This window comes from Pseudophryne corroboree, chromosome 7, assembly GCF_028390025.1.
Source record: "Pseudophryne corroboree isolate aPseCor3 chromosome 7, aPseCor3.hap2, whole genome shotgun sequence".
NCBI classification, from domain to species: Eukaryota; Metazoa; Chordata; class Amphibia; order Anura; family Myobatrachidae; genus Pseudophryne; species Pseudophryne corroboree.
The window spans coordinates 33,770,866-33,798,184 of record NC_086450.1 but is presented as its reverse complement, the minus strand read 5'-3'; the positions used below and the strand labels follow the sequence as shown (position 1 = coordinate 33,798,184).

At 53.8% G+C, this 27,319-nt stretch overlaps 1 protein-coding gene across 7 annotated transcripts in view; it reads left to right on the top strand.

The window, feature by feature from the left end:
* ANKAR (ankyrin and armadillo repeat containing) overlaps positions 1–27,319 on the top strand; it is a 356,791-nt gene that overhangs the window by 295,286 nt on the left and 34,186 nt on the right. For all 7 annotated transcript variants that reach the window (XR_010181859.1, XR_010181860.1, XM_063932915.1 and 4 more), the window contains one exon: positions 25,547–25,705. Coding sequence is in view for 5 of the 7 variants with exons in the window: in XM_063932915.1 (XP_063788985.1) it covers positions 25,547–25,705 (159 nt within the window). In the remaining 2 variants the exon portion in view is untranslated. The remainder of the gene's footprint in view (positions 1–25,546; positions 25,706–27,319) is intronic.

The window sequence follows — 27,319 nt, the reverse complement described above, 5'->3', positions numbered from 1 at the left end:
CTGCTTAGTACAGCCATGTTGTGTCACTGGGAGGGGAGAGATCACACGCCTTAGTTACAGGGCCCTGCTTAGTACAGCCATGTTGTGTCACTGGGAGGGCAGAGATCACACACCTTAGTTACAGGGCCCTGCTTAGTACAGCCATGTTGTGTCACTTGGAGGGCAGAGATCACATGCCTTAGTTACAGGCCCTGCTTAGTACAGCCATGTTGTGTCACTGGGAGGGCAGAGATCACACGCCTTAGTTACAGGGCCTGCTTAGTACAGCCATGTTGTGTCACTGGGAGGGCAGAGATCACACGCCTTAGTTACAGGACCTGCTTAGTACAGCCATGTTGTGTCACTGGGAGGGCAGAGATCAAACGCCTTAGTTACAGGGCCCTGCTTATTATAGCCATGTTGTGTCACTGGGAGGGCAGAGATCACACGCCTTAGTTACAGGGCCCTGCTTAGTACAGCCATGTTGTGTCACTGGGAGGGCAGAGATCACACGCCTTAGTTACAGGACCTGCTTAGTACAGCCATGTTGTGTCACTGGGAGGGCAGAGATCAAACGCCTTAGTTACAGGGCCCTGCTTATTATAGCCATGTTGTGTCACTGGGAGGGCAGAGATCACACGCCTTAGTTACAGGCCCTGCTTAGTACAGCCATGTTGTGTCACTGGGAGGGCAGAGATCACACGCCTTAGTTACAGGGCCCTGCTTAGTACAGCCATGTTGTGTCACTGGGAGGGCAGAGATCACACGCCTTAGTTACAGGCCCTGCTTAGTACAGCCATGTTGTGTCACTGGGAGGGCAGAGATCACACGCCTTAGTTACAGGGCCCTGCTTAGTACAGCCATGCTGTGTCACTGGGAGGGCACAGATCACACGCCTTAGTTACAGGGCCCTGCTTAGTACAGCCATGTTGTGTCACTGGGAGGGCAGAGATCACACACCTTAGTTACAGGGCCCTGCTTAGTGCAGCCATGTTGTTCCACTCGGAGGGCAGAGATCACACGCCTTAGTTACAGGGCCTGCTTAGTACAGCCATGTTGTGTCACTGGGAGGGCAGAGATCACACGCCTTAGTTACAGGGCCCTGCTTAGTACAGCCATGCTGTGTCACTGGGAGGGCACAGATCACACGCCTTAGTTACAGGGCCCTGCTTAGTACAGCCATGTTGTGTCACTTGGAGGGCAGAGATCACACGCCTTAGTTACAGGGCCTGCTTAGTACAGCCATGTTGTGTCACTTGGAGGGCAGAGATCACACGCCTTAGTTACAGGGCCCTGCTTAGTACAGCCATGTTGTGTCACTGGGAGGGCAGAGATCACACGCCTTAGTTACAGCGCCCTGCTTAGTACAGCCATGTTGTGTCACTGGGAGGGCAGAGATCACACGCCTTAGTTACAGGGCCCTGCTTAGTACAGCCATGTTGTGTCACTGGGAGGGCAGAGATCACACGCCTTAGTTACAGGCCCTGCTTAGTACAGCCATGTTGTGTCACTGGGAGGGCAGGGATCACACGCCTTAGTTACAGGGCCCTGCTTAGTACAGCCATGTTGTGTCACTGGGAGGGCAGAGATCACACGCCTTAGTTACAGGGCCCTGCTTAGTACAGCCATGTTGTGTCACTGGGAGGGCAGAGATCACACGCCTTAGTTACAGGGCCCTGCCTAGTACAGCCATGTTGTTCCACTTGGAGGGCAGAGATCACACGCCTTAGTTACAGGGCCCTGCTTAGTACAGCCATGTTGTTCCACTTGGAGGGCAGAGATCACACGCCTTAGTTACAGGGCCCTGCTTAGTGCAGCCATGTTGTGTCACTGGGAGGGCAGAGATCACACGCCTTAGTTACAGGGCCCTGCTTAGTACAGACATGCTGTGTCACTGGGAGGGCACAGATCACACGCCTTAGTTACAGGGCCCTGCTTAGTACAGCCATGCTGTGTCACTGGGAGGGCAGAGATCACACGCCTTAGTTACAGGGCCCTGCTTAGTACAGCCATGTTGTGTCACTTGGAGGGCAGAGATCACACGCCTTAGTTACAGGCCCTGCTTAGTACAGCCATGTTGTGTCACTCGGAGGGCAGAGATCACATGCCTTAGTTACAGGGCCCTGCTTAGTACAGCCATGTTGTGTCACTGGGAGGGCAGAGATCACACGCCTTAGTTACAGGGCCCTGCTTAGTACAGCCATGTTGTGTCACTGGGAGGGCAGAGATCACACGCCTTAGTTACAGGGCCCTGCTTAGTACAGCCATGTTGTGTCACTGGGAGGGCAGAGATCACACGCCTTAGTTACAGGGCCCTGCTTAGTGCAGCCATGTTGTGTCACTGGGAGGGCAGGGATCACACGCCTTAGTTACAGGGCCCTGCTTAGTACAGCCATGTTGTGTCACTGGGAGGGCACAGATCACACGCCTTAGTTACAGGGCCTGCTTAGTACAGCCATGTTGTGTCACTGGGAGGGCAGAGATCACACGCCTTAGTTACAGGTCCTGCTTAGTACAGCCATGTTGTGTCACTGGGAGGGCAGAGATCACACGCCTTAGTTACAGGGTCCTGCTTAGTACAGCCATGTTGTGTCACTGGGAGGGCAGAGATCACACACCTTAGTTACAGGGCCCTGCTTAGTACAGCCATGTTGTGTCACTGGGAGGGCAGAGATCACACGCCTTAGTTACAGGGCCCTGCTTAGTACAGCCATGTTGTGTCACTGGGAGGGCAGAGATCACACGCCTTAGTTACAGGGCCCTGCTTAGTACAGCCATGTTGTGTCACTGGGAGGGCAGAGATCACACGCCTTAGTTACAGGGCCTGCTTAGTACAGCCATGTTGTGTCACTGGGAGGGCAGAGATCACACGCCTTAGTTACAGGGTCCTGCTTAGTACAGCCATGTTGTGTCACTGGGAGGGCACAGATCACACGCCTTAGTTACAGGGCCTGCTTAGTACAGCCATGTTGTGTCACTGGGAGGGCAGAGATCACACGCCTTAGTTACAGGGCCCTGCTTAGTACAGCCATGTTGTGTCACTGGGAGGGCAGAGATCACACGCCTTAGTTACAGGGCCTGCTTAGTACAGCCATGTTGTGTCACTGGGAGGGCACAGATCACACGCCTTAGTTACAGGGCCCTGCTTAGTACAGCCATGTTGTGTCACTTGGAGGGCAGAGATCACACGCCTTAGTTACAGGGCCTGCTTAGTACAGCCATGTTGTGTCACTTGGAGGGCAGAGATCACACGCCTTAGTTACAGGGCCCTGCTTAGTACAGCCATGTTGTGTCACTGGGAGGGCAGAGATCACACGCCTTAGTTACAGCGCCCTGCTTAGTACAGCCATGTTGTGTCACTGGGAGGGCAGAGATCACACGCCTTAGTTACAGGGCCCTGCTTAGTACAGCCATGTTGTGTCACTGGGAGGGCAGAGATCACACGCCTTAGTTACAGGCCCTGCTTAGTACAGCCATGTTGTGTCACTGGGAGGGCAGGGATCACACGCCTTAGTTACAGGGCCCTGCTTAGTACAGCCATGTTGTGTCACTGGGAGGGCAGAGATCACACGCCTTAGTTACAGGGCCCTGCTTAGTACAGCCATGTTGTGTCACTGGGAGGGCAGAGATCACACGCCTTAGTTACAGGGCCCTGCTTAGTACAGCCATGTTGTGTCACTGGGAGGGCAGAGATCACACGCCTTAGTTACAGGGCCCTGCTTAGTACAGCCATGTTGTGTCACTGGGAGGGCAGAGATCACACGCCTTAGTTACAGGGCCCTGCTTAGTGCAGCCATGTTGTGTCACTGGGAGGGCAGGGATCACACGCCTTAGTTACAGGGCCCTGCTTAGTACAGCCATGTTGTGTCACTGGGAGGGCACAGATCACACGCCTTAGTTACAGGGCCTGCTTAGTACAGCCATGTTGTGTCACTGGGAGGGTAGAGATCACACGCCTTAGTTACAGGTCCTGCTTAGTACAGCCATGTTGTGTCACTGGGAGGGCAGAGATCACACGCCTTAGTTACAGGGTCCTGCTTAGTACAGCCATGTTGTGTCACTGGGAGGGCAGAGATCACACACCTTAGTTACAGGGCCCTGCTTAGTACAGCCATGTTGTGTCACTGGGAGGGCAGAGATCACACGCCTTAGTTACAGGGCCCTGCTTAGTACAGCCATGTTGTGTCACTGGGAGGGCAGAGATCACACGCCTTAGTTACAGGGCCCTGCTTAGTACAGCCATGTTGTGTCACTGGGAGGGCAGAGATCACACGCCTTAGTTACAGGGCCTGCTTAGTACAGCCATGTTGTGTCACTGGGAGGGCAGAGATCACACGCCTTAGTTACAGGGTCCTGCTTAGTACAGCCATGTTGTGTCACTGGGAGGGCACAGATCACACGCCTTAGTTACAGGGCCCTGCTTAGTACAGCCATGTTGTGTCACTGGGAGGGCAGAGATCACACGCCTTAGTTACAGCGCCCTGCTTAGTACAGCCATGTTGTGTCACTGGGAGGGCAGAGATCACACGCCTTAGTTACAGGGCCCTGCTTAGTACAGCCATGTTGTGTCACTGGGAGGGCAGAGATCACACGCCTTAGTTACAGGCCCTGCTTAGTACAGCCATGTTGTGTCACTGGGAGGGCAGGGATCACACGCCTTAGTTACAGGGCCCTGCTTAGTACAGCCATGTTGTGTCACTGGGAGGGCAGAGATCACACGCCTTAGTTACAGGGCCCTGCTTAGTACAGCCATGTTGTGTCACTGGGAGGGCAGAGATCACACGCCTTAGTTACAGGGCCCTGCTTAGTACAGCCATGTTGTGTCACTCGGAGGGCAGAGATCACATGCCTTAGTTACAGGGCCCTGCTTAGTACAGCCATGTTGTGTCACTGGGAGGGCAGAGATCACACGCCTTAGTTACAGGGCCCTGCTTAGTACAGCCATGTTGTGTCACTGGGAGGGCAGAGATCACACGCCTTAGTTACAGGGCCCTGCTTAGTACAGCCATGTTGTGTCACTGGGAGGGCAGAGATCACACGCCTTAGTTACAGGGCCCTGCTTAGTGCAGCCATGTTGTGTCACTGGGAGGGCAGGGATCACACGCCTTAGTTACAGGGCCCTGCTTAGTACAGCCATGTTGTGTCACTGGGAGGGCACAGATCACACGCCTTAGTTACAGGGCCTGCTTAGTACAGCCATGTTGTGTCACTGGGAGGGCAGAGATCACACGCCTTAGTTACAGGTCCTGCTTAGTACAGCCATGTTGTGTCACTGGGAGGGCAGAGATCACACGCCTTAGTTACAGGGTCCTGCTTAGTACAGCCATGTTGTGTCACTGGGAGGGCAGAGATCACACACCTTAGTTACAGGGCCCTGCTTAGTACAGCCATGTTGTGTCACTGGGAGGGCAGAGATCACACGCCTTAGTTACAGGGCCCTGCTTAGTACAGCCATGTTGTGTCACTGGGAGGGCAGAGATCACACGCCTTAGTTACAGGGCCCTGCTTAGTACAGCCATGTTGTGTCACTGGGAGGGCAGAGATCACACGCCTTAGTTACAGGGCCTGCTTAGTACAGCCATGTTGTGTCACTGGGAGGGCAGAGATCACACGCCTTAGTTACAGGGTCCTGCTTAGTACAGCCATGTTGTGTCACTGGGAGGGCACAGATCACACGCCTTAGTTACAGGGCCTGCTTAGTACAGCCATGTTGTGTCACTGGGAGGGCAGAGATCACACGCCTTAGTTACAGGGCCCTGCTTAGTACAGCCATGTTGTGTCACTGGGAGGGCAGAGATCACACGCCTTAGTTACAGGGCCTGCTTAGTACAGCCATGTTGTGTCACTGGGAGGGCACAGATCACACGCCTTAGTTACAGGGCCCTGCTTAGTACAGCCATGTTGTGTCACTTGGAGGGCAGAGATCACACGCCTTAGTTACAGGGCCTGCTTAGTACAGCCATGTTGTGTCACTTGGAGGGCAGAGATCACACGCCTTAGTTACAGGGCCCTGCTTAGTACAGCCATGTTGTGTCACTGGGAGGGCAGAGATCACACGCCTTAGTTACAGCGCCCTGCTTAGTACAGCCATGTTGTGTCACTGGGAGGGCAGAGATCACACGCCTTAGTTACAGGGCCCTGCTTAGTACAGCCATGTTGTGTCACTGGGAGGGCAGAGATCACACGCCTTAGTTACAGGCCCTGCTTAGTACAGCCATGTTGTGTCACTGGGAGGGCAGGGATCACACGCCTTAGTTACAGGGCCCTGCTTAGTACAGCCATGTTGTGTCACTGGGAGGGCAGAGATCACACGCCTTAGTTACAGGGCCCTGCTTAGTACAGCCATGTTGTGTCACTGGGAGGGCAGAGATCACACGCCTTTGTTACAGGGCCCTGCTTAGTACAGCCATGTTGTTCCACTTGGAGGGCAGAGATCACACGCGTTAGTTACAGGGCCCTGCTTAGTACAGCCATGTTGTTCCACTTGGAGGGCAGAGATCACACGCCTTAGTTACAGGGCCCTGCTTAGTGCAGCCATGTTGTGTCACTGGGAGGGCAGAGATCACACGCCTTAGTTACAGGGCCCTGCTTAGTACAGACATGCTGTGTCACTGGGAGGGCACAGATCACACGCCTTAGTTACAGGGCCCTGCTTAGTACAGCCATGCTGTGTCACTGGGAGGGCAGAGATCACACGCCTTAGTTACAGGGCCCTGCTTAGTACAGCCATGTTGTGTCACTTGGAGGGCAGAGATCACACGCCTTAGTTACAGGCCCTGCTTAGTACAGCCATGTTGTGTCACTCGGAGGGCAGAGATCACATGCCTTAGTTACAGGGCCCTGCTTAGTACAGCCATGTTGTGTCACTGGGAGGGCAGAGATCACACGCCTTAGTTACAGGGCCCTGCTTAGTACAGCCATGTTGTGTCACTGGGAGGGCAGAGATCACACGCCTTAGTTACAGGGCCCTGCTTAGTACAGCCATGTTGTGTCACTGGGAGGGCAGAGATCACACGCCTTAGTTACAGGGCCCTGCTTAGTGCAGCCATGTTGTGTCACTGGGAGGGCAGGGATCACACGCCTTAGTTACAGGGCCCTGCTTAGTACAGCCATGTTGTGTCACTGGGAGGGCACAGATCACACGCCTTAGTTACAGGGCCTGCTTAGTACAGCCATGTTGTGTCACTGGGAGGGCAGAGATCACACGCCTTAGTTACAGGTCCTGCTTAGTACAGCCATGTTGTGTCACTGGGAGGGCAGAGATCACACGCCTTAGTTACAGGGTCCTGCTTAGTACAGCCATGTTGTGTCACTGGGAGGGCAGAGATCACACACCTTAGTTACAGGGCCCTGCTTAGTACAGCCATGTTGTGTCACTGGGAGGGCAGAGATCACACGCCTTAGTTACAGGGCCCTGCTTAGTACAGCCATGTTGTGTCACTGGGAGGGCAGAGATCACACGCCTTAGTTACAGGGCCCTGCTTAGTACAGCCATGTTGTGTCACTGGGAGGGCAGAGATCACACGCCTTAGTTACAGGGCCTGCTTAGTACAGCCATGTTGTGTCACTGGGAGGGCAGAGATCACACGCCTTAGTTACAGGGTCCTGCTTAGTACAGCCATGTTGTGTCACTGGGAGGGCACAGATCACACGCCTTAGTTACAGGGCCTGCTTAGTACAGCCATGTTGTGTCACTGGGAGGGCAGAGATCACACGCCTTAGTTACAGGGCCTGCTTAGTACAGCCATGTTGTGTCACTGAGAGGGCAGAGATCACATGCCTTAGTTACAGGGCCCTACTTAGTACAGCCATGTTGTGTCACTGGGAGGGCACAGATCACACGCCTTAGTTACAGGGTCCTGCTTAGTACAGCCATGTTGTGTCACTTGGAGGGCAGAGATCACACGCCTTAGTTACAGGGCCTGCTTAGTGCAGCCATGTTGTGTTACTCGGAGGGCAGGGATCACACGCCTTAGTTACAGGGCCCTGCTTACTACAGCCATGTTGTTCCACTCGGAGGGCAGAGATCACACACCTTAGTTACAGGGCCCTGCTTAGTACAGCCATGTTGTGTCACTTGGAGGGCAGAGATCACACGCCTTAGTTACAGGGCCCTGCTTAGTACAGCCATGTTGTGTCACTGGGAGGGCACAGATCACACGCCTTAGTTACAGGGCCCTGCTTAGTACAGCCATGTTGTGTCACTGGGAGGGCACAGATCACACGCCTTAGTTACAGGGCCCTGCTTAGTACAGCCATGTTGTGTCACTGGGAGGGCAGAGATCACACGCCTTAGTTACAGGGCCCTGCTTAGTACAGCCATGTTGTGTCACTGGTTTGGGCAGAGATCACACACCTTAGTTACAGGGCCTGCTTAGTACAGCCATGTTGTGTCACTGGGAGGGCAGAGATCGCACGCCTTAGTTACAGGGCCCTGCTTAGTACAGCCATGTTGTGTCACTGGGAGGGCAGAGATCACACGCCTTAGTTACAGGGCCCTGCTTAGTACAGCCATGTTGTGTCACTGGGAGGGCAGAGATCACACGCCTTAGTTACAGGGCCCTGCTTAGTACAGCCATGTTGTGTCACTGGGAGGGCACAGATCACACGCCTTAGTTACAGGGCCCTGCTTAGTACAGCCATGTTGTGTCACTGGGAGGGCAGAGATCACACGCCTTAGTTACAGGGCCCTGCTTAGTACAGAAATGTTGTGTCACTGGGAGGGCAGAGATCACACGCCTTAGTTACAGGGCCCTGCTTAGTACAGCCATGTTGTGTCACTGGGAGGGCAGAGATCACACGCCTTAGTTACAGGGCCTGCTTAGTACAGCCATGTTGTGTCACTGGGAGGGCAGAGATCACACGCCTTAGTTACAGGGTCCTGCTTAGTACAGCCATGTTGTGTCACTGGGAGGGCACAGATCACACGCCTTAGTTACAGGGCCTGCTTAGTACAGCCATGTTGTGTCACTGGGAGGGCAGAGATCACACGCCTTAGTTACAGGGCCCTGCTTAGTACAGCCATGTTGTGTCACTGGGAGGGCAGAGATCACACGCCTTAGTTACAGGGCCTGCTTAGTACAGCCATGTTGTGTCACTGGGAGGGCAGAGATCACATGCCTTAGTTACAGGGCCCTGCTTAGTACAGCCATGTTGTGTCACTCGGAGGACAGAGATCACACGCCTTAGTTACAGGGCCCTGCTTAGTACAGCCATGTTGGGTCACTGGGAGGGCAGAGATCACACACCTTAGTTACAGGGCCCTGCTTAGTGCAGCCATGTTGTGTCACTCGGAGGACAGAGATCACACGCCTTAGTTACAGGGCCTGCTTAGTACAGCCATGTTGTGTCACTGGGAGGGCAGAGATCACACGCCTTAGTTACAGGGCCCTGCTTAGTACAGCCATGTTGTGTCACTGGGAGGGCAGAGATCACACACCTTAGTTACAGGGCCCTGCATGTACAGCCATGTTGTGTCACTGGGAGGGCAGAGATCACACGCCTTAGTTACAGGGCCCTGCTTAGTACAGCCATGTTGTGTCACTCGGAGGGCAGAGATCACATGCCTTAGTTACAGGGCCCTGCTTAGTACAGCCATGTTGTGTCACTGGGAGGGCAGAGATCACACACCTTAGTTACAGGGCCCTGCTTAGTACAGCCATGTTGTGTCACTGGGAGGGCACAGATCACACGCCTTAGTTACAGTGCCTGCTTAGTACAGCCATGTTGTGTCACTGGGAGGGCAGGGATCACACGCCTTAGTTACAGGGCCCTGCTTAGTACAGCCATGTTGTGTCACTGGGAGGGCACAGATCACACGCCTTAGTTACAGGGCCTGCTTAGTACAGCCATGTGTCACTGGGAGGGCAGAGATCACACACCTTAGTTACAGGGTCCTGCTTAGTACAGCCATGTTGTGTCACTGGGAGGGCAGAGATCACACACCTTAGTTACAGGGCCCTGCTTAGTACAGCCATGTTGTGTCACTGGGAGGGCAGAGATCACACGCCTTAGTTACAGGGCCCTGCTTAGTACAGCCATGTTGTGTCACTGGGAGGGCAGAGATCACACGCCTTAGTTACAGGGCCCTGCTTAGTACAGCCATGTTGTGTCACTGGGAGGGCAGAGATCACACGCCTTAGTTACAGGGCCTGCTTAGTACAGCCATGTTGTGTCACTGGGAGGGCAGAGATCACACGCCTTAGTTACAGGGTCCTGCTTAGTACAGCCATGTTGTGTCACTGGGAGGGCACAGATCACACGCCTTAGTTACAGGGCCTGCTTAGTACAGCCATGTTGTGTCACTGGGAGGGCAGAGATCACACGCCTTAGTTACAGGGCCTGCTTAGTACAGCCATGTTGTGTCACTGAGAGGGCAGAGATCACATGCCTTAGTTACAGGGCCCTACTTAGTACAGCCATGTTGTGTCACTGGGAGGGCACAGATCACACGCCTTAGTTACAGGGTCCTGCTTAGTACAGCCATGTTGTGTCACTTGGAGGGCAGAGATCACACGCCTTAGTTACAGGGCCTGCTTAGTGCAGCCATGTTGTGTTACTCGGAGGGCAGGGATCACACGCCTTAGTTACAGGGCCCTGCTTACTACAGCCATGTTGTTCCACTCGGAGGGCAGAGATCACACACCTTAGTTACAGGGCCCTGCTTAGTACAGCCATGTTGTGTCACTTGGAGGGCAGAGATCACACGCCTTAGTTACAGGGCCCTGCTTAGTACAGCCATGTTGTGTCACTGGGAGGGCACAGATCACACGCCTTAGTTACAGGGCCCTGCTTAGTACAGCCATGTTGTGTCACTGGGAGGGCACAGATCACACGCCTTAGTTACAGGGCCCTGCTTAGTACAGCCATGTTGTGTCACTGGGAGGGCAGAGATCACACGCCTTAGTTACAGGGCCCTGCTTAGTACAGCCATGTTGTGTCACTGGTTTGGGCAGAGATCACACACCTTAGTTACAGGGCCTGCTTAGTACAGCCATGTTGTGTCACTGGGAGGGCAGAGATCGCACGCCTTAGTTACAGGGCCCTGCTTAGTACAGCCATGTTGTGTCACTGGGAGGGCAGAGATCACACGCCTTAGTTACAGGGCCCTGCTTAGTACAGCCATGTTGTGTCACTGGGAGGGCAGAGATCACACGCCTTAGTTACAGGGCCCTGCTTAGTACAGCCATGTTGTGTCACTGGGAGGGCACAGATCACACGCCTTAGTTACAGGGCCCTGCTTAGTACAGCCATGTTGTGTCACTGGGAGGGCAGAGATCACACGCCTTAGTTACAGGGCCCTGCTTAGTACAGAAATGTTGTGTCACTGGGAGGGCAGAGATCACACGCCTTAGTTACAGGGCCCTGCTTAGTACAGCCATGTTGTGTCACTGGGAGGGCAGAGATCACACGCCTTAGTTACAGGGCCTGCTTAGTACAGCCATGTTGTGTCACTGGGAGGGCAGAGATCACACGCCTTAGTTACAGGGTCCTGCTTAGTACAGCCATGTTGTGTCACTGGGAGGGCACAGATCACACGCCTTAGTTACAGGGCCTGCTTAGTACAGCCATGTTGTGTCACTGGGAGGGCAGAGATCACACGCCTTAGTTACAGGGCCCTGCTTAGTACAGCCATGTTGTGTCACTGGGAGGGCAGAGATCACACGCCTTAGTTACAGGGCCTGCTTAGTACAGCCATGTTGTGTCACTGGGAGGGCAGAGATCACATGCCTTAGTTACAGGGCCCTGCTTAGTACAGCCATGTTGTGTCACTCGGAGGACAGAGATCACACGCCTTAGTTACAGGGCCCTGCTTAGTACAGCCATGTTGGGTCACTGGGAGGGCAGAGATCACACACCTTAGTTACAGGGCCCTGCTTAGTGCAGCCATGTTGTGTCACTCGGAGGACAGAGATCACACGCCTTAGTTACAGGGCCTGCTTAGTACAGCCATGTTGTGTCACTGGGAGGGCAGAGATCACACGCCTTAGTTACAGGGCCCTGCTTAGTACAGCCATGTTGTGTCACTGGGAGGGCAGAGATCACACACCTTAGTTACAGGGCCCTGCATGTACAGCCATGTTGTGTCACTGGGAGGGCAGAGATCACACGCCTTAGTTACAGGGCCCTGCTTAGTACAGCCATGTTGTGTCACTCGGAGGGCAGAGATCACATGCCGTAGTTACAGGGCCCTGCTTAGTACAGCCATGTTGTGTCACTGGGAGGGCAGAGATCACACACCTTAGTTACAGGGCCCTGCTTAGTACAGCCATGTTGTGTCACTGGGAGGGCACAGATCACACGCCTTAGTTACAGTGCCTGCTTAGTACAGCCATGTTGTGTCACTGGGAGGGCAGGGATCACACGCCTTAGTTACAGGGCCCTGCTTAGTACAGCCATGTTGTGTCACTGGGAGGGCACAGATCACACGCCTTAGTTACAGGGCCTGCTTAGTACAGCCATGTGTCACTGGGAGGGCAGAGATCACACACCTTAGTTACAGGGCCCTGCTTAGTACAGCCATGTTGTGTCACTTGGAGGGCAGAGATCACATGCCTTAGTTACAGGCCCTGCTTAGTACAGCCATGTTGTGTCACTGGGAGGGCAGAGATCACACGCCTTAGTTACAGGGCCTGCTTAGTACAGCCATGTTGTGTCACTGGAAGGGCAGAGATCACACGCCTTAGTTACAGGGCCCTGCTTAGTACAGCCATGTTGTGTCACTGGGAGGGCAGAGATCACACGCCTTAGTTACAGGGCCCTGCATGTACAGCCATGTTGTGTCACTGGGAGGGCAGAGATCACACGCCTTAGTTACAGGGCCCTGCTTAGTACAGCCATGTTGTGTCACTCGGAGGGCAGAGATCACACGCCTTAGTTACAGGGCCCTGCTTAGTACAGCCATGTTGTGTCACTGGGAGGGCAGAGATCACACACCTTAGTTACAGGGCCCTGCTTAGTACTACCATGTTGTGTCACTGGGAGGGCACAGATCACACGCCTTAGTTACAGGGCCTGCTTAGTACAGCCATGTTGTGTCACTGGGAGGGCAGGGATCACACGCCTTAGTTACAGGGCCCTGCTTAGTACAGCCATGTTGTGTCACTCGGAGGGCAGAGATCACACGCCTTAGTTACAGGGCCCTGCTTAGTACAGCCATGTTGTGTCACTGGGAGGGCACAGATCACACGCCTTAGTTACAGGGCCTGCTTAGTACAGCCATGTTGTGTCACTGGGAGGGCAGAGATCACACGCCTTAGTTACAGGGCCCTGCTTAGTACAGCCATGTTGTGTCACTGGGAGGGCAGAGATCACACACCTTAGTTACAGGGCCCTGCTTAGTACAGCCATGTTGTGTCACTTGGAGGGCAGAGATCACATGCCTTAGTTACAGGCCCTGCTTAGTACAGCCATGTTGTGTCACTGGGAGGGCAGAGATCACACGCCTTAGTTACAGGGCCTGCTTAGTACAGCCATGTTGTGTCACTGGGAGGGCAGAGATCACACGCCTTAGTTACAGGGCCCTGCTTAGTACAGCCATGTTGTGTCACTGGGAGGGCAGAGATCACACGCCTTAGTTACAGGGCCTGCTTAGTACAGCCATGTTGTGTCACTGGGAGGGCAGAGATCACACGCCTTAGTTACAGGGCCCTGCTTATTATAGCCATGTTGTGTCACTGGGAGGGCAGAGATCACACGCCTTAGTTACAGGCCCTGCTTAGTACAGTCATGTTGTGTCACTGGGAGGGCAGAGATCACACGCCTTAGTTACAGGGCCCTGCTTAGTACAGCCATGTTGTGTCACTCGGAGGTCAGAGATCACACGCCTTAGTTACAGGGCCCTGCTTAGTACATCCATGTTGTGTCACTGGGAGGGCACAGATCACACGCCTTAGTTACAGGGCCTGCTTAGTACAGCCATGTTGTGTCACTTGGAGGGCAGAGATCACACGCCTTAGTTACAGGGCCCTGCTTAGTACAGCCATGTTGTGTCACTTGGAGGGCAGAGATCACACGCCTTAGTTACAGGGCCTGCTTAGTACAGCCATGTTGTGTCACTGGGAGGGCAGAGATCACACGCCTTAGTTACAGGCCCTGCTTAGTACAGCCATGTTGTGTCACTGGGAGGGCAGAGATCACACGCCTTAGTTACAGGGCCCTGCTTAGTACAGCCATGCTGTGTCACTGGGAGGGCACAGATCACACGCCTTAGTTACAGGGCCCTGCTTAGTACAGCCATGTTGTGTCACTGGGAGGGCAGAGATCACACACCTTAGTTACAGGGCCCTGCTTAGTACAGCCATGTTGTGTCACTGGGAGGGCAGAGATCACACGCCTTAGTTACAGGGCCCTGCTTAGTACAGCCATGTTGTGTCACTGGGAGGGCAGAGATCACACGCCTTAGTTACAGGGCCCTGCTTAGTACAGCCATGTTGTTCCACTTGGAGGGCAGAGATCACACGCCTTAGTTACAGGGCCCTGCTTAGTACAGCCATGTTGTTCCACTTGGAGGGCAGAGATCACACGCCTTAGTTACAGGGCCCTGCTTAGTGCAGCCATGTTGTGTCACTGGGAGGGCAGAGATCACACGCCTTAGTTACAGGGCCCTGCTTAGTACAGCCATGCTGTGTCACTGGGAGGGCACAGATCACACGCCTTAGTTACAGGGCCCTGCTTAGTACAGCCATGCTGTGTCACTGGGAGGGCAGAGATCACACGCCTTAGTTACAGGGCCCTGCTTAGTACAGCCATGTTGTGTCACTTGGAGGGCAGAGATCACACGCCTTAGTTACAGGCCCTGCTTAGTACAGCCATGTTGTGTCACTCGGAGGGCAGAGATCACATGCCTTAGTTACAGGGCCCTGCTTAGTACAGCCATGCTGTGTCACTGGGAGGGCACAGATCACACGCCTTAGTTACAGGGCCCTGCTTAGTACAGCCATGTTGTGTCACTGGGAGGGCAGAGATCACACGCCTTTGTTACAGGGCCCTGCTTTGTACAGCCATGTTGTGTCACTGGGAGGGCACAGATCACACGCCTTAGTTACAGGGCCCTGCTTAGTGCAGCCATGTTGTGTCACTGGGAGGGCAGGGATCACACGCCTTAGTTACAGGGCCCTGCTTAGTACAGCCATGTTGTGTCACTGGGAGGGCACAGATCACACGCCTTAGTTACAGGGCCTGCTTAGTACAGCCATGTTGTGTCACTGGGAGGGCAGAGATCACACGCCTTAGTTACAGGTCCTGCTTAGTACAGCCATGTTGTGTCACTGGGAGGGCAGAGATCACACGCCTTAGTTACAGGGTCCTGCTTAGTACAGCCATGTTGTGTCACTGGGAGGGCAGAGATCACACACCTTAGTTACAGGGCCCTGCTTAGTACAGCCATGTTGTGTCACTGGGAGGGCACAGATCACACGCCTTAGTTACAGGGCCCTGCTTAGTACAGCCATGTTGTGTCACTCGGAGGGCAGGGATCACACGCCTTAGTTACAGGGCCCTGCTTAGTGCAGCCATGTTGTGTCACTGGGAGGGCAGGGATCACACGCCTTAGTTACAGGGCCCTGCTTAGTACAGCCATGTTGTGTCACTGGGAGGGCAGAGATCACACGCCTTAGTTACAGGGCCTGCTTAGTACAGCCATGTTGTGTCACTGGGAGGGCAGATATCACACGCCTTAGTTACAGGCCCTGCTTAGTGCAGCCATGTTGTGTCACTGGGAGGGCAGAGATCACACGCCTTAGTTACAGGGCCCTGCTTAGTACAGCCATGTAATATCACTCGGAGGGCACAGATCACACGCCTTAGTTACAGGCCCTGCTTAGTACAGCCATGTTGTGTCACTCGGAGGGCAGAGATCACACGCCTTAGTTACAGGTCCTGCTTAGTACAGCCATGTTGTGTCACTGGGAGGGCAGAGATCACACGCCTTAGTTACAGGGTCCTGCTTAGTACAGCCATGTTGTGTCACTGGGAGGGCAGAGATCACACACCTTAGTTACAGGGCCCTGCTTAGTACAGCCATGTTGTGTCACTGGGAGGGCACAGATCACACGCCTTAGTTACAGGGCCCTGCTTAGTACAGCCATGTTGTGTCACTGGTTTGGGCAGAGATCACACACCTTAGTTACAGGGCCTGCTTAGTACAGCCATGTTGTGTCACTGGGAGGGCAGAGATCGCACGCCTTAGTTACAGGGCCCTGCTTAGTACAGCCATGTTGTGTCACTGGGAGGGCAGAGATCACACGCCTTAGTTACAGGGCCCTGCTTAGTACAGCCATGTTGTGTCACTGGGAGGGCACAGATCACACGCCTTAGTTACAGGGCCCTGCTTAGTACAGCCATGTTGTGTCACTGGGAGGGCAGAGATCACACGCCTTAGTTACAGGGCCCTGCTTAGTACAGCCATGTTGTGTCACTGGGAGGGCAGAGATCACACGCCTTAGTTACAGGGCCCTGCTTAGTACAGCCATGTTGTGTCACTGGGAGGGCAGAGATCACACGCCTTAGTTACAGGGCCTGCTTAGTACAGCCATGTTGTGTCACTGGGAGGGCAGAGATCACACGCCTTAGTTACAGGGTCCTGCTTAGTACAGCCATGTTGTGTCACTGGGAGGGCACAGATCACACGCCTTAGTTACAGGGCCTGCTTAGTACAGCCATGTTGTGTCACTGGGAGGGCAGAGATCACACGCCTTAGTTACAGGGCCCTGCTTAGTACAGCCATGTTGTGTCACTGGGAGGGCAGAGATCACACGCCTTAGTTACAGGGCCTGCTTAGTACAGCCATGTTGTGTCACTGGGAGGGCAGAGATCACATGCCTTAGTTACAGGGCCCTGCTTAGTACAGCCATGTTGTGTCACTCGGAGGACAGAGATCACACGCCTTAGTTACAGGGCCCTGCTTAGTACAGCCATGTTGGGTCACTGGGAGGGCAGAGATCACACACCTTAGTTACAGGGCCCTGCTTAGTGCAGCCATGTTGTGTCACTCGGAGGACAGAGATCACACGCCTTAGTTACAGGGCCTGCTTAGTACAGCCATGTTGTGTCACTGGGAGGGCAGAGATCACACGCCTTAGTTACAGGGCCCTGCTTAGTACAGCCATGTTGTGTCACTGGGAGGGCAGAGATCACACACCTTAGTTACAGGGCCCTGCATGTACAGCCATGTTGTGTCACTGGGAGGGCAGAGATCACACGCCTTAGTTACAGGGCCCTGCTTAGTACAGCCATGTTGTGTCACTCGGAGGGCAGAGATCACATGCCTTAGTTACAGGGCCCTGCTTAGTACAGCCATGTTGTGTCACTGGGAGGGCAGAGATCACACACCTTAGTTACAGGGCCCTGCTTAGTACAGCCATGTTGTGTCACTGGGAGGGCACAGATCACACGCCTTAGTTACAGGGCCTGCTTAGTACAGCCATGTTGTGTCACTGGGAGGGCAGGGATCACACGCCTTAGTTACAGGGCCCTGCTTAGTACAGCCATGTTGTGTCACTCGGAGGGAAGAGATCACACGCCTTAGTTACAGGGCCCTGCTTAGTACAGCCATGTTGTGTCACTGGGAGGGCACAGATCACACGCCTTAGTTACAGGGCCTGCTTAGTACAGCCATGTGTCACTGGGAGGGCAGAGATCACACACCTTAGTTACAGGGCCCTGCTTAGTACAGCCATGTTGTGTCACTTGGAGGGCAGAGATCACATGCCTTAGTTACAGGCCCTGCTTAGTACAGCCATGTTGTGTCACTGGGAGGGCAGAGATCACACGCCTTAGTTACAGGGCCTGCTTAGTACAGCCATGTTGTGTCACTGGGAGGGCAGAGATCACACGCCTTAGTTACAGGGCCCTGCTTAGTACAGCCATGTTGTGTCACTGGGAGGGCAGAGATCACACGCCTTAGTTACAGGGCCCTGCATGTACAGCCATGTTGTGTCACTGGGAGGGCAGAGATCACACGCCTTAGTTACAGGGCCCTGCTTAGTACAGCCATGTTGTGTCACTCGGAGGGCAGAGATCACACGCCTTAGTTACAGGGCCCTGCTTAGTACAGCCATGTTGTGTCACTGGGAGGGCAGAGATCACACACCTTAGTTACAGGGCCCTGCTTAGTACTGCCATGTTGTGTCACTGGGAGGGCACAGATCACACGCCTTAGTTACAGGGCCTGCTTAGTACAGCCATGTTGTGTCACTGGGAGGGCAGGGATCACACGCCTTAGTTACAGGGCCCTGCTTAGTACAGCCATGTTGTGTCACTCGGAGGGCAGAGATCACACGCCTTAGTTACAGGGCCCTGCTTAGTACAGCCATGTTGTGTCACTGGGAGGGCAGGGATCACACGCCTTAGTTACAGGGCCTGCTTAGTACAGCCATGTTGTGTCACTGGGAGGGCAGAGATCACACGCCTTAGTTACAGGGCCCTGCTTAGTACAGCCATGTTGTGTCACTGGGAGGGCAGAGATCACACACCTTAGTTACAGGGCCCTGCTTAGTACAGCCATGTTGTGTCACTTGGAGGGCAGAGATCACATGCCTTAGTTACAGGCCCTGCTTAGTACAGCCATGTTGTGTCACTGGGAGGGCAGAGATCACACGCCTTAGTTACAGGGCCTGCTTAGTACAGCCATGTTGTGTCACTGGGAGGGCAGAGATCACACGCCTTAGTTAGAGAGCCCTGCTTAGTACAGCCATGTTGTGTCACTGGGAGGGCAGAGATCACACGCCTTAGTTACAGGGCCTGCTTAGTACAGCCATGTTGTGTCACTGGGAGGGCAGAGATCACACGCCTTAGTTACAGGGCCCTGCTTATTATAGCCATGTTGTGTCACTGGGAGGGCAGAGATCACACGCCTTAGTTACAGGGCCCTGCTTAGTACAGCCATGTTGTGTCACTGGGAGGGCAGAGATCACACGCCTTTGTTACAGGGCCCTGCTTAGTACAGCCATGTTGTGTCACTGGGAGGGCACAGATCACACGCCTTAGTTACAGGGCCCTGCTTAGTGCAGCCATGTTGTGTCACTGGGAGGGCAGGGATCACACGCCTTAGTTACAGGGCCCTGCTTAGTACAGCCATGTTGTGTCACTGGGAGGGCACAGATCACACGCCTTAGTTACAGGGCCTGCTTAGTACAGCCATGTTGTGTCACTGGGAGGGCAGAGATCACACGCCTTAGTTACAGGTCCTGCTTAGTACAGCCATGTTGTGTCACTGGGAGGGCAGAGATCACACGCCTTAGTTACAGGGTCCTGCTTAGTACAGCCATGTTGTGTCACTGGGAGGGCAGAGATCACACACCTTAGTTACAGGGCCCTGCTTAGTACAGCCATGTTGTGTCACTGGGAGGGCACAGATCACACGCCTTAGTTACAGGGCCCTGCTTAGTACAGCCATGTTGTGTCACTCGGAGGGCAGGGATCACACGCCTTAGTTACAGGGCCCTGCTTAGTGCAGCCATGTTGTGTCACTGGGAGGGCAGGGATCACACGCCTTAGTTACAGGGCCCTGCTTAGTACAGCCATGTTGTGTCACTGGGAGGGCAGAGATCACACGCCTTAGTTACAGGGCCTGCTTAGTACAGCCATGTTGTGTCACTGGGAGGGCAGATATCACACGCCTTAGTTACAGGCCCTGCTTAGTGCAGCCATGTTGTGTCACTGGGAGGGCAGAGATCACACGCCTTAGTTACAGGGCCCTGCTTAGTACAGCCATGTAATATCACTCGGAGGGCACAGATCACACGCCTTAGTTACAGGCCCTGCTTAGTACAGCCATGTTGTGTCACTCGGAGGGCAGAGATCACACGCCTTAGTTACAGGTCCTGCTTAGTACAGCCATGTTGTGTCACTGGGAGGGCAGAGATCACACGCCTTAGTTACAGGGTCCTGCTTAGTACAGCCATGTTGTGTCACTGGGAGGGCAGAGATCACACACCTTAGTTACAGGGCCCTGCTTAGTACAGCCATGTTGTGTCACTGGGAGGGCACAGATCACACGCCTTAGTTACAGGGCCCTGCTTAGTACAGCCATGTTGTGTCACTGGTTTGGGCAGAGATCACACACCTTAGTTACAGGGCCTGCTTAGTACAGCCATGTTGTGTCACTGGGAGGGCAGAGATCGCACGCCTTAGTTACAGGGCCCTGCTTAGTACAGCCATGTTGTGTCACTGGGAGGGCAGAGATCACACGCCTTAGTTACAGGGCCCTGCTTAGTACAGCCATGTTGTGTCACTGGGAGGGCAGAGATCACACGCCTTAGTTACAGGGCCCTGCTTAGTACAGCCATGTTGTGTCACTGGGAGGGCACAGATCACACGCCTTAGTTACAGGGCCCTGCTTAGTACAGCCATGTTGTGTCACTGGGAGGGCAGAGATCACACGCCTTAGTTACAGGGCCCTGCTTAGTACAGCCATGTTGTGTCACTGGGAGGGCAGAGATCACACGCCTTAGTTACAGGGCCCTGCTTAGTACAGCCATGTTGTGTCACTGGGAGGGCAGAGATCACACGCCTTAGTTACAGGGCCTGCTTAGTACAGCCATGTTGTGTCACTGGGAGGGCAGAGATCACACGCCTTAGTTACAGGGTCCTGCTTAGTACAGCCATGTTGTGTCACTGGGAGGGCACAGATCACACGCCTTAGTTACAGGGCCTGCTTAGTACAGCCATGTTGTGTCACTGGGAGGGCAGAGATCACACGCCTTAGTTACAGGGCCCTGCTTAGTACAGCCATGTTGTGTCACTGGGAGGGCAGAGATCACACGCCTTAGTTACAGGGCCTGCTTAGTACAGCCATGTTGTGTCACTGGGAGGGCAGAGATCACATGCCTTAGTTACAGGGCCCTGCTTAGTACAGCCATGTTGTGTCACTCGGAGGACAGAGATCACACGCCTTAGTTACAGGGCCCTGCTTAGTACAGCCATGTTGGGTCACTGGGAGGGCAGAGATCACACACCTTAGTTACAGGGCCCTGCTTAGTGCAGCCATGTTGTGTCACTCGGAGGACAGAGATCACACGCCTTAGTTACAGGGCCTGCTTAGTACAGCCATGTTGTGTCACTGGGAGGGCAGAGATCACACGCCTTAGTTACAGGGCCCTGCTTAGTACAGCCATGTTGTGTCACTGGGAGGGCAGAGATCACACACCTTAGTTACAGGGCCCTGCATGTACAGCCATGTTGTGTCACTGGGTGGGCAGAGATCACACGCCTTAGTTACAGGGCCCTGCTTAGTACAGCCATGTTGTGTCACTCGGAGGGCAGAGATCACATGCCTTAGTTACAGGGCCCTGCTTAGTACAGCCATGTTGTGTCACTGGGAGGGCAGAGATCACACACCTTAGTTACAGGGCCCTGCTTAGTACAGCCATGTTGTGTCACTGGGAGGGCACAGATCACACGCCTTAGTTACAGGGCCTGCTTAGTACAGCCATGTTGTGTCACTGGGAGGGCAGGGATCACACGCCTTAGTTACAGGGCCCTGCTTAGTACAGCCATGTTGTGTCACTCGGAGGGCAGAGATCACACGCCTTAGTTACAGGGCCCTGCTTAGTACAGCCATGTTGTGTCACTGGGAGGGCACAGATCACACGCCTTAGTTACAGGGCCTGCTTAGTACAGCCATGTGTCACTGGGAGGGCAGAGATCACACACCTTAGTTACAGGGCCCTGCTTAGTACAGCCATGTTGTGTCACTTGGAGGGCAGAGATCACATGCCTTAGTTACAGGCCCTGCTTAGTACAGCCATGTTGTGTCACTGGGAGGGCAGAGATCACACGCCTTAGTTACAGGGCCTGCTTAGTACAGCCATGTTGTGTCACTGGGAGGGCAGAGATCACACGCCTTAGTTACAGGGCCCTGCTTAGTACAGCCATGTTGTGTCACTGGGAGGGCAGAGATCACACGCCTTAGTTACAGGGCCCTGCATGTACAGCCATGTTGTGTCACTGGGAGGGCAGAGATCACACGCCTTAGTTACAGGGCCCTGCTTAGTACAGCCATGTTGTGTCACTCGGAGGGCAGAGATCACACGCCTTAGTTACAGGGCCCTGCTTAGTACAGCCATGTTGTGTCACTGGGAGGGCAGAGATCACACACCTTAGTTACAGGGCCCTGCTTAGTACAGCCATGTTGTGTCACTGGGAGGGCACAGATCACACGCCTTAGTTACAGGGCCTGCTTAGTACAGCCATGTTGTGTCACTGGGAGGGCAGGGATCACACGCCTTAGTTACAGGGCCCTGCTTAGTACAGCCATGTTGTGTCACTCGGAGGGCAGAGATCACACGCCTTAGTTACAGGGCCCTGCTTAGTACAGCCATGTTGTGTCACTGGGAGGGCAGGGATCACACGCCTTAGTTACAGGGCCTGCTTAGTACAGCCATGTTGTGTCACTGGGAGGGCAGAGATCACACGCCTTAGTTACAGGGCCCTGCTTAGTACAGCCATGTTGTGTCACTGGGAGGGCAGAGATCACACACCTTAGTTACAGGGCCCTGCTTAGTACAGCCATGTTGTGTCACTTGGAGGGCAGAGATCACATGCCTTAGTTACAGGCCCTGCTTAGTACAGCCATGTTGTGTCACTGGGAGGGCAGAGATCACACGCCTTAGTTACAGGGCCTGCTTAGTACAGCCATGTTGTGTCACTGGGAGGGCAGAGATCACACGCCTTAGTTAGAGGGCCCTGCTTAGTACAGCCATGTTGTGTCACTGGGAGGGCAGAGATCACACGCCTTAGTTACAGGGCCTGCTTAGTACAGCCATGTTGTGTCACTGGGAGGGCAGAGATCACACGCCTTAGTTACAGGGCCCTGCTTATTATAGCCATGTTGTGTCACTGGGAGGGCAGAGATCACACGCCTTAGTTACAGGCCCTGCTTAGTACAGTCATGTTGTGTCACTGGGAGGGCAGAGATCACACGCCTTAGTTACAGGGCCCTGCTTAGTACAGCCATGTTGTGTCACTCGGAGGTCAGAGATCACACGCCTTAGTTACAGGTCCTGCTTAGTGCAGCCATGTTGTGTCACTGGGAGGGCAGGGATCACACGCCTTAGTTACAGGGCCCTGCTTAGTACAGTCATGTTGTGTCACTCGGAGGGCAGAGATCACACGCCTTAGTTACAGAGCCCTGCTTAGTACAGCCATGTTGTGTCACTGGGAGGGCAGAGATCACACGCCTTAGTTACAGGGCCCTGCTTAGTACAGCCATGTTGTGTCACTGGGAGGGCACAGATCACACGCCTTAGTTACAGGGCCTGCTTAGTACAGCCATGTTGTGTCACTTGGAGGGCAGAGATCACACGCCTTAGTTACAGGGCCCTGCTTAGTACAGCCATGTTGTGTCACTGGGAGGGCAGAGATCACACGCCTTAGTTACAGGGCCCTGCTTAGTACAGCCATGTTGTGTCACTTGGAGGGCAGAGATCACACGCCTTAGTTACAGGCCCTGCTTAGTACAGCCATGTTGTGTCACTGGGAGGGCAGAGATCACACGCCTTAGTTACAGGGCCCTGCTTAGTACAGCCATGCTGTGTCACTGGGAGGGCACAGATCACACGCCTTAGTTACAGGGCCCTGCTTAGTACAGCCATGTTGTGTCACTGGGAGGGCAGAGATCACACACCTTAGTTACAGGGCCCTGCTTAGTGCAGCCATGTTGTTCCACTCGGAGGGCAGAGATCACACGCCTTAGTTACAGGGCCTGCTTAGTACAGCCATGTTGTGTCACTGGGAAGGCAGAGATCACACGCCTTAGTTACAGGGCCCTGCTTAGTACAGCCATGCTGTGTCACTGGGAGGGCACAGATCACACGCCTTAGTTACAGGGCCCTGCTTAGTACAGCCATGTTGTGTCACTTGGAGGGCAGAGATCACACGCCTTAGTTACAGGGCCTGCTTAGTACAGCCATGTTGTGTCACTTGGAGGGCAGAGATCACACGCCTTAGTTACAGGGCCCTGCTTAGTACAGCCATGCTGTGTCACTGGGAGGGCACAGATCACACGCCTTAGTTACAGGGCCCTGCTTAGTACAGCCATGCTGTGTCACTGGGAGGGCAGAGATCACACGCCTTAGTTACAGGGCCCTGCTTAGTACAGCCATGTTGTGTCACTTGGAGGGCAGAGATCACACGCCTTAGTTACAGGCCCTGCTTAGTACAGCCATGTTGTGTCACTCGGAGGGCAGAGATCACATGCCTTAGTTACAGGGCCCTGCTCAGTACAGCCATGTTGTGTCACTGGGAGGGCAGAGATCACACGCCTTAGTTACAGGGCCCTGCTTAGTACAGCCATGTTGTGTCACTGGGAGGGCAGAGATCACACGCCTTAGTTACAGGGCCCTGCTTAGTACAGCCATGTTGTGTCACTGGGAGGGCACAGATCACACGCCTTAGTTACAGGGCCCTGCTTAGTGCAGCCATGTTGTGTCACTGGGAGGGCAGGGATCACACGCCTTAGTTACAGGGCCCTGCTTAGTACAGCCATGTTGTGTCACTGGGAGGGCACAGATCACACGCCTTAGTTACAGGGCCTGCTTAGTACAGCCATGTTGTGTCACTGGGAGGGCAGAGATCACACGCCTTAGTTACAGGTCCTGCTTAGTACAGCCATGTTGTGTCACTGGGAGGGCAGAGATCACACGCCTTAGTTACAGGGTCCTGCTTAGTACAGCCATGTTGTGTCACTGGGAGGGCAGAGATCACACACCTTAGTTACAGGGCCCTGCTTAGTACAGCCATGTTGTGTCACTGGGAGGGCACAGATCACACGCCTTAGTTACAGGGCCCTGCTTAGTACAGCCATGTTGTGTCACTCGGAGGGCAGGGATCACACGCCTTAGTTACAGGGCCCTGCTTAGTGCAGCCATGTTGTGTCACTGGGAGGGCAGGGATCACACGCCTTAGTTACAGGGCCCTGCTTAGTACAGCCATGTTGTGTCACTGGGAGGGCAGAGATCACACGCCTTAGTTACAGGGCCTGCTTAGTACAGCCATGTTGTGTCACTGGGAGGGCAGATATCACACGCCTTAGTTACAGGCCCTGCTTAGTGCAGCCATGTTGTGTCACTGGGAGGGCAGAGATCACACGCCTTAGTTACAGGGCCCTGCTTAGTACAGCCATGTAATATCACTCGGAGGGCACAGATCACACGCCTTAGTTACAGGCCCTGCTTAGTACAGCCATGTTGTGTCACTCGGAGGGCAGAGATCACACGCCTTAGTTACAGGTCCTGCTTAGTACAGCCATGTTGTGTCACTGGGAGGGCAGAGATCACACGCCTTAGTTACAGGGTCCTGCTTTTTAGATCAGCCATGTTGTGTCACTGGGAGGGCAGAGATCACACACCTTAGTTACAGGGCCCTGCTTAGTACAGCCATGTTGTGTCACTGGGAGGGCACAGATCACACGCCTTAGTTACAGGGCCCTGCTTAGTACAGCCATGTTGTGTCACTCGGAGGGCAGGGATCACACGCCTTAGTTACAGGGCCCTGATTCTGGGAACATTTCTTTCCTGTATCCAGACAATGGTGACAGCAGATAATTGGCCTCTGTGTCTTATTGCAGGACATGTGCTTACGAGCAGGCTACGCATTGGCCCTTTTTGCTTACAACAACACTTTACAGCAGTTCTACATTTTGGAGAATAGAGGCATCGATATCTCCATCTATGAACCTTTCCTTCAGTCTGCAGATGAGTCGGACAAAGCGAGTGCCGCGTTCCAGGTACAGTAAGACAAAACTATGATCTGTATGTGTCACTCAAGGGTAGAGCACATTACGTACGTATAGAATGTTAATGTAACATGTATATAGGAATTTATGTGTGGCCCTCAGACCATTCTGTGAACACCAATGACCATGGCTCACATTCAGTGACACATTGGGGGTCGTTGCTGTTGCTTCCTTGGAAGCAGCAGTGATAGCGCTGTATGTAGGTTCAGCAGGAGATGTCTATAACGTGCAGACGCCTCCTTCTGCACTAGTGAGTCCTAGGATGCAGCATTGGATGAAACCACCCACCATCTTGCAGCTTACGTCACCCATGGTGCCACGCAAGCCGTCCGTTGCATTGGTCAGGAAATCTCTGTCCTTCGACGAAGATCCCTGGCCTCTTCCCACCCCCAAAGTGGCGCCTATATGCTTCTGGGTTTTCACAAACGAAGGCTGTCGCCGGCTACTCCCCGCTCCCAAAACGGCATCAGACTGTCAATCAAAGACAGTCTGATGCAGCAGGACCCATTCGTGCATGCGCAAAGTACCGAAAATCAGTACTTTGCGCTGATGGTTGCAGGAGCAGCCGCGCCTAAATGACCCTCATTCGCCCTTAGAGCGAGATGGGCCCCAGGATAATTGCACGGAGTTATCGTTGCTTATAAATCAGGTATACAGAGATTAGACAACAAAGGACCTGGTAAAGTCAGACAAACTGGGGTCAGGAACCTTATCAGTGGTAAGGTCAGGACCAAAGCAAAGGTCAGGGCTGGCAGACTACAATCAGAGTCATAGGATCGAGGAGATAGCACTAGGACTGTTCCTCACACCCCTGATCTTTGGGTCTTGGGTTAATATATGGTTTTGTAATAGGAATAATCAGTCCAGCTTATTATTTACTGGGTACTGTAACATTATTGCTGATCAGGCGCATGCCTGCATAGCAGTATTGAGTTTTCTCTGCAGACTAATGCACCATGCCACAAGGGTAGGAAACACCTGGAGTGGTTCCTGGAACGTTACCATATAGGCATCTGACACACATGGAACCTCCCTGCTGCATATTGGTACTGGCACAGCAAACTGGACATTATTAGCTATAAAGGGCATACCAGAGTAGGTACACTTGCATTTAGTTGTGGGGCAGCGTCTTTGGCCAGGTATGATCCACCACTGCTTGCAATAAATACTAAGATTTACTTATACTAAGATTTAAGATTAAGATTTTGTTGGGGGTTCTTCCACATATAATGCTGACACTTGTAGTTCTCCAAGTGCCAGCATGCCATAACAGTCCTTAAAATTGATGCTAGGTAGGATGGGTGGTCTTCTGTTTGCCGGCGGTCGGGCTCCCGGCGCTCAGTATACCGGCGCCGGGAGCCCGACAGCCGGCATACCGACACTTATTTTCCCTCGTGGGGGTCCACGACCCCCATAGAGGGAGAATAAAATAGTGTGGCGCGCGTAGCGCGCCACCGTGCCCGTAGCGTGGCGAGCGCAGCGAGCCCGCAAGGGGCGCATTTGCGCTCGCCAAGCTGTCGGTAAGCCGGCGGTCGGGCTCCCGGCGCCGGGATGCTGGTCGCCGGGAGCCCGACCGCCGGCCAGCCGTAGTGAACCCGGTAGGAT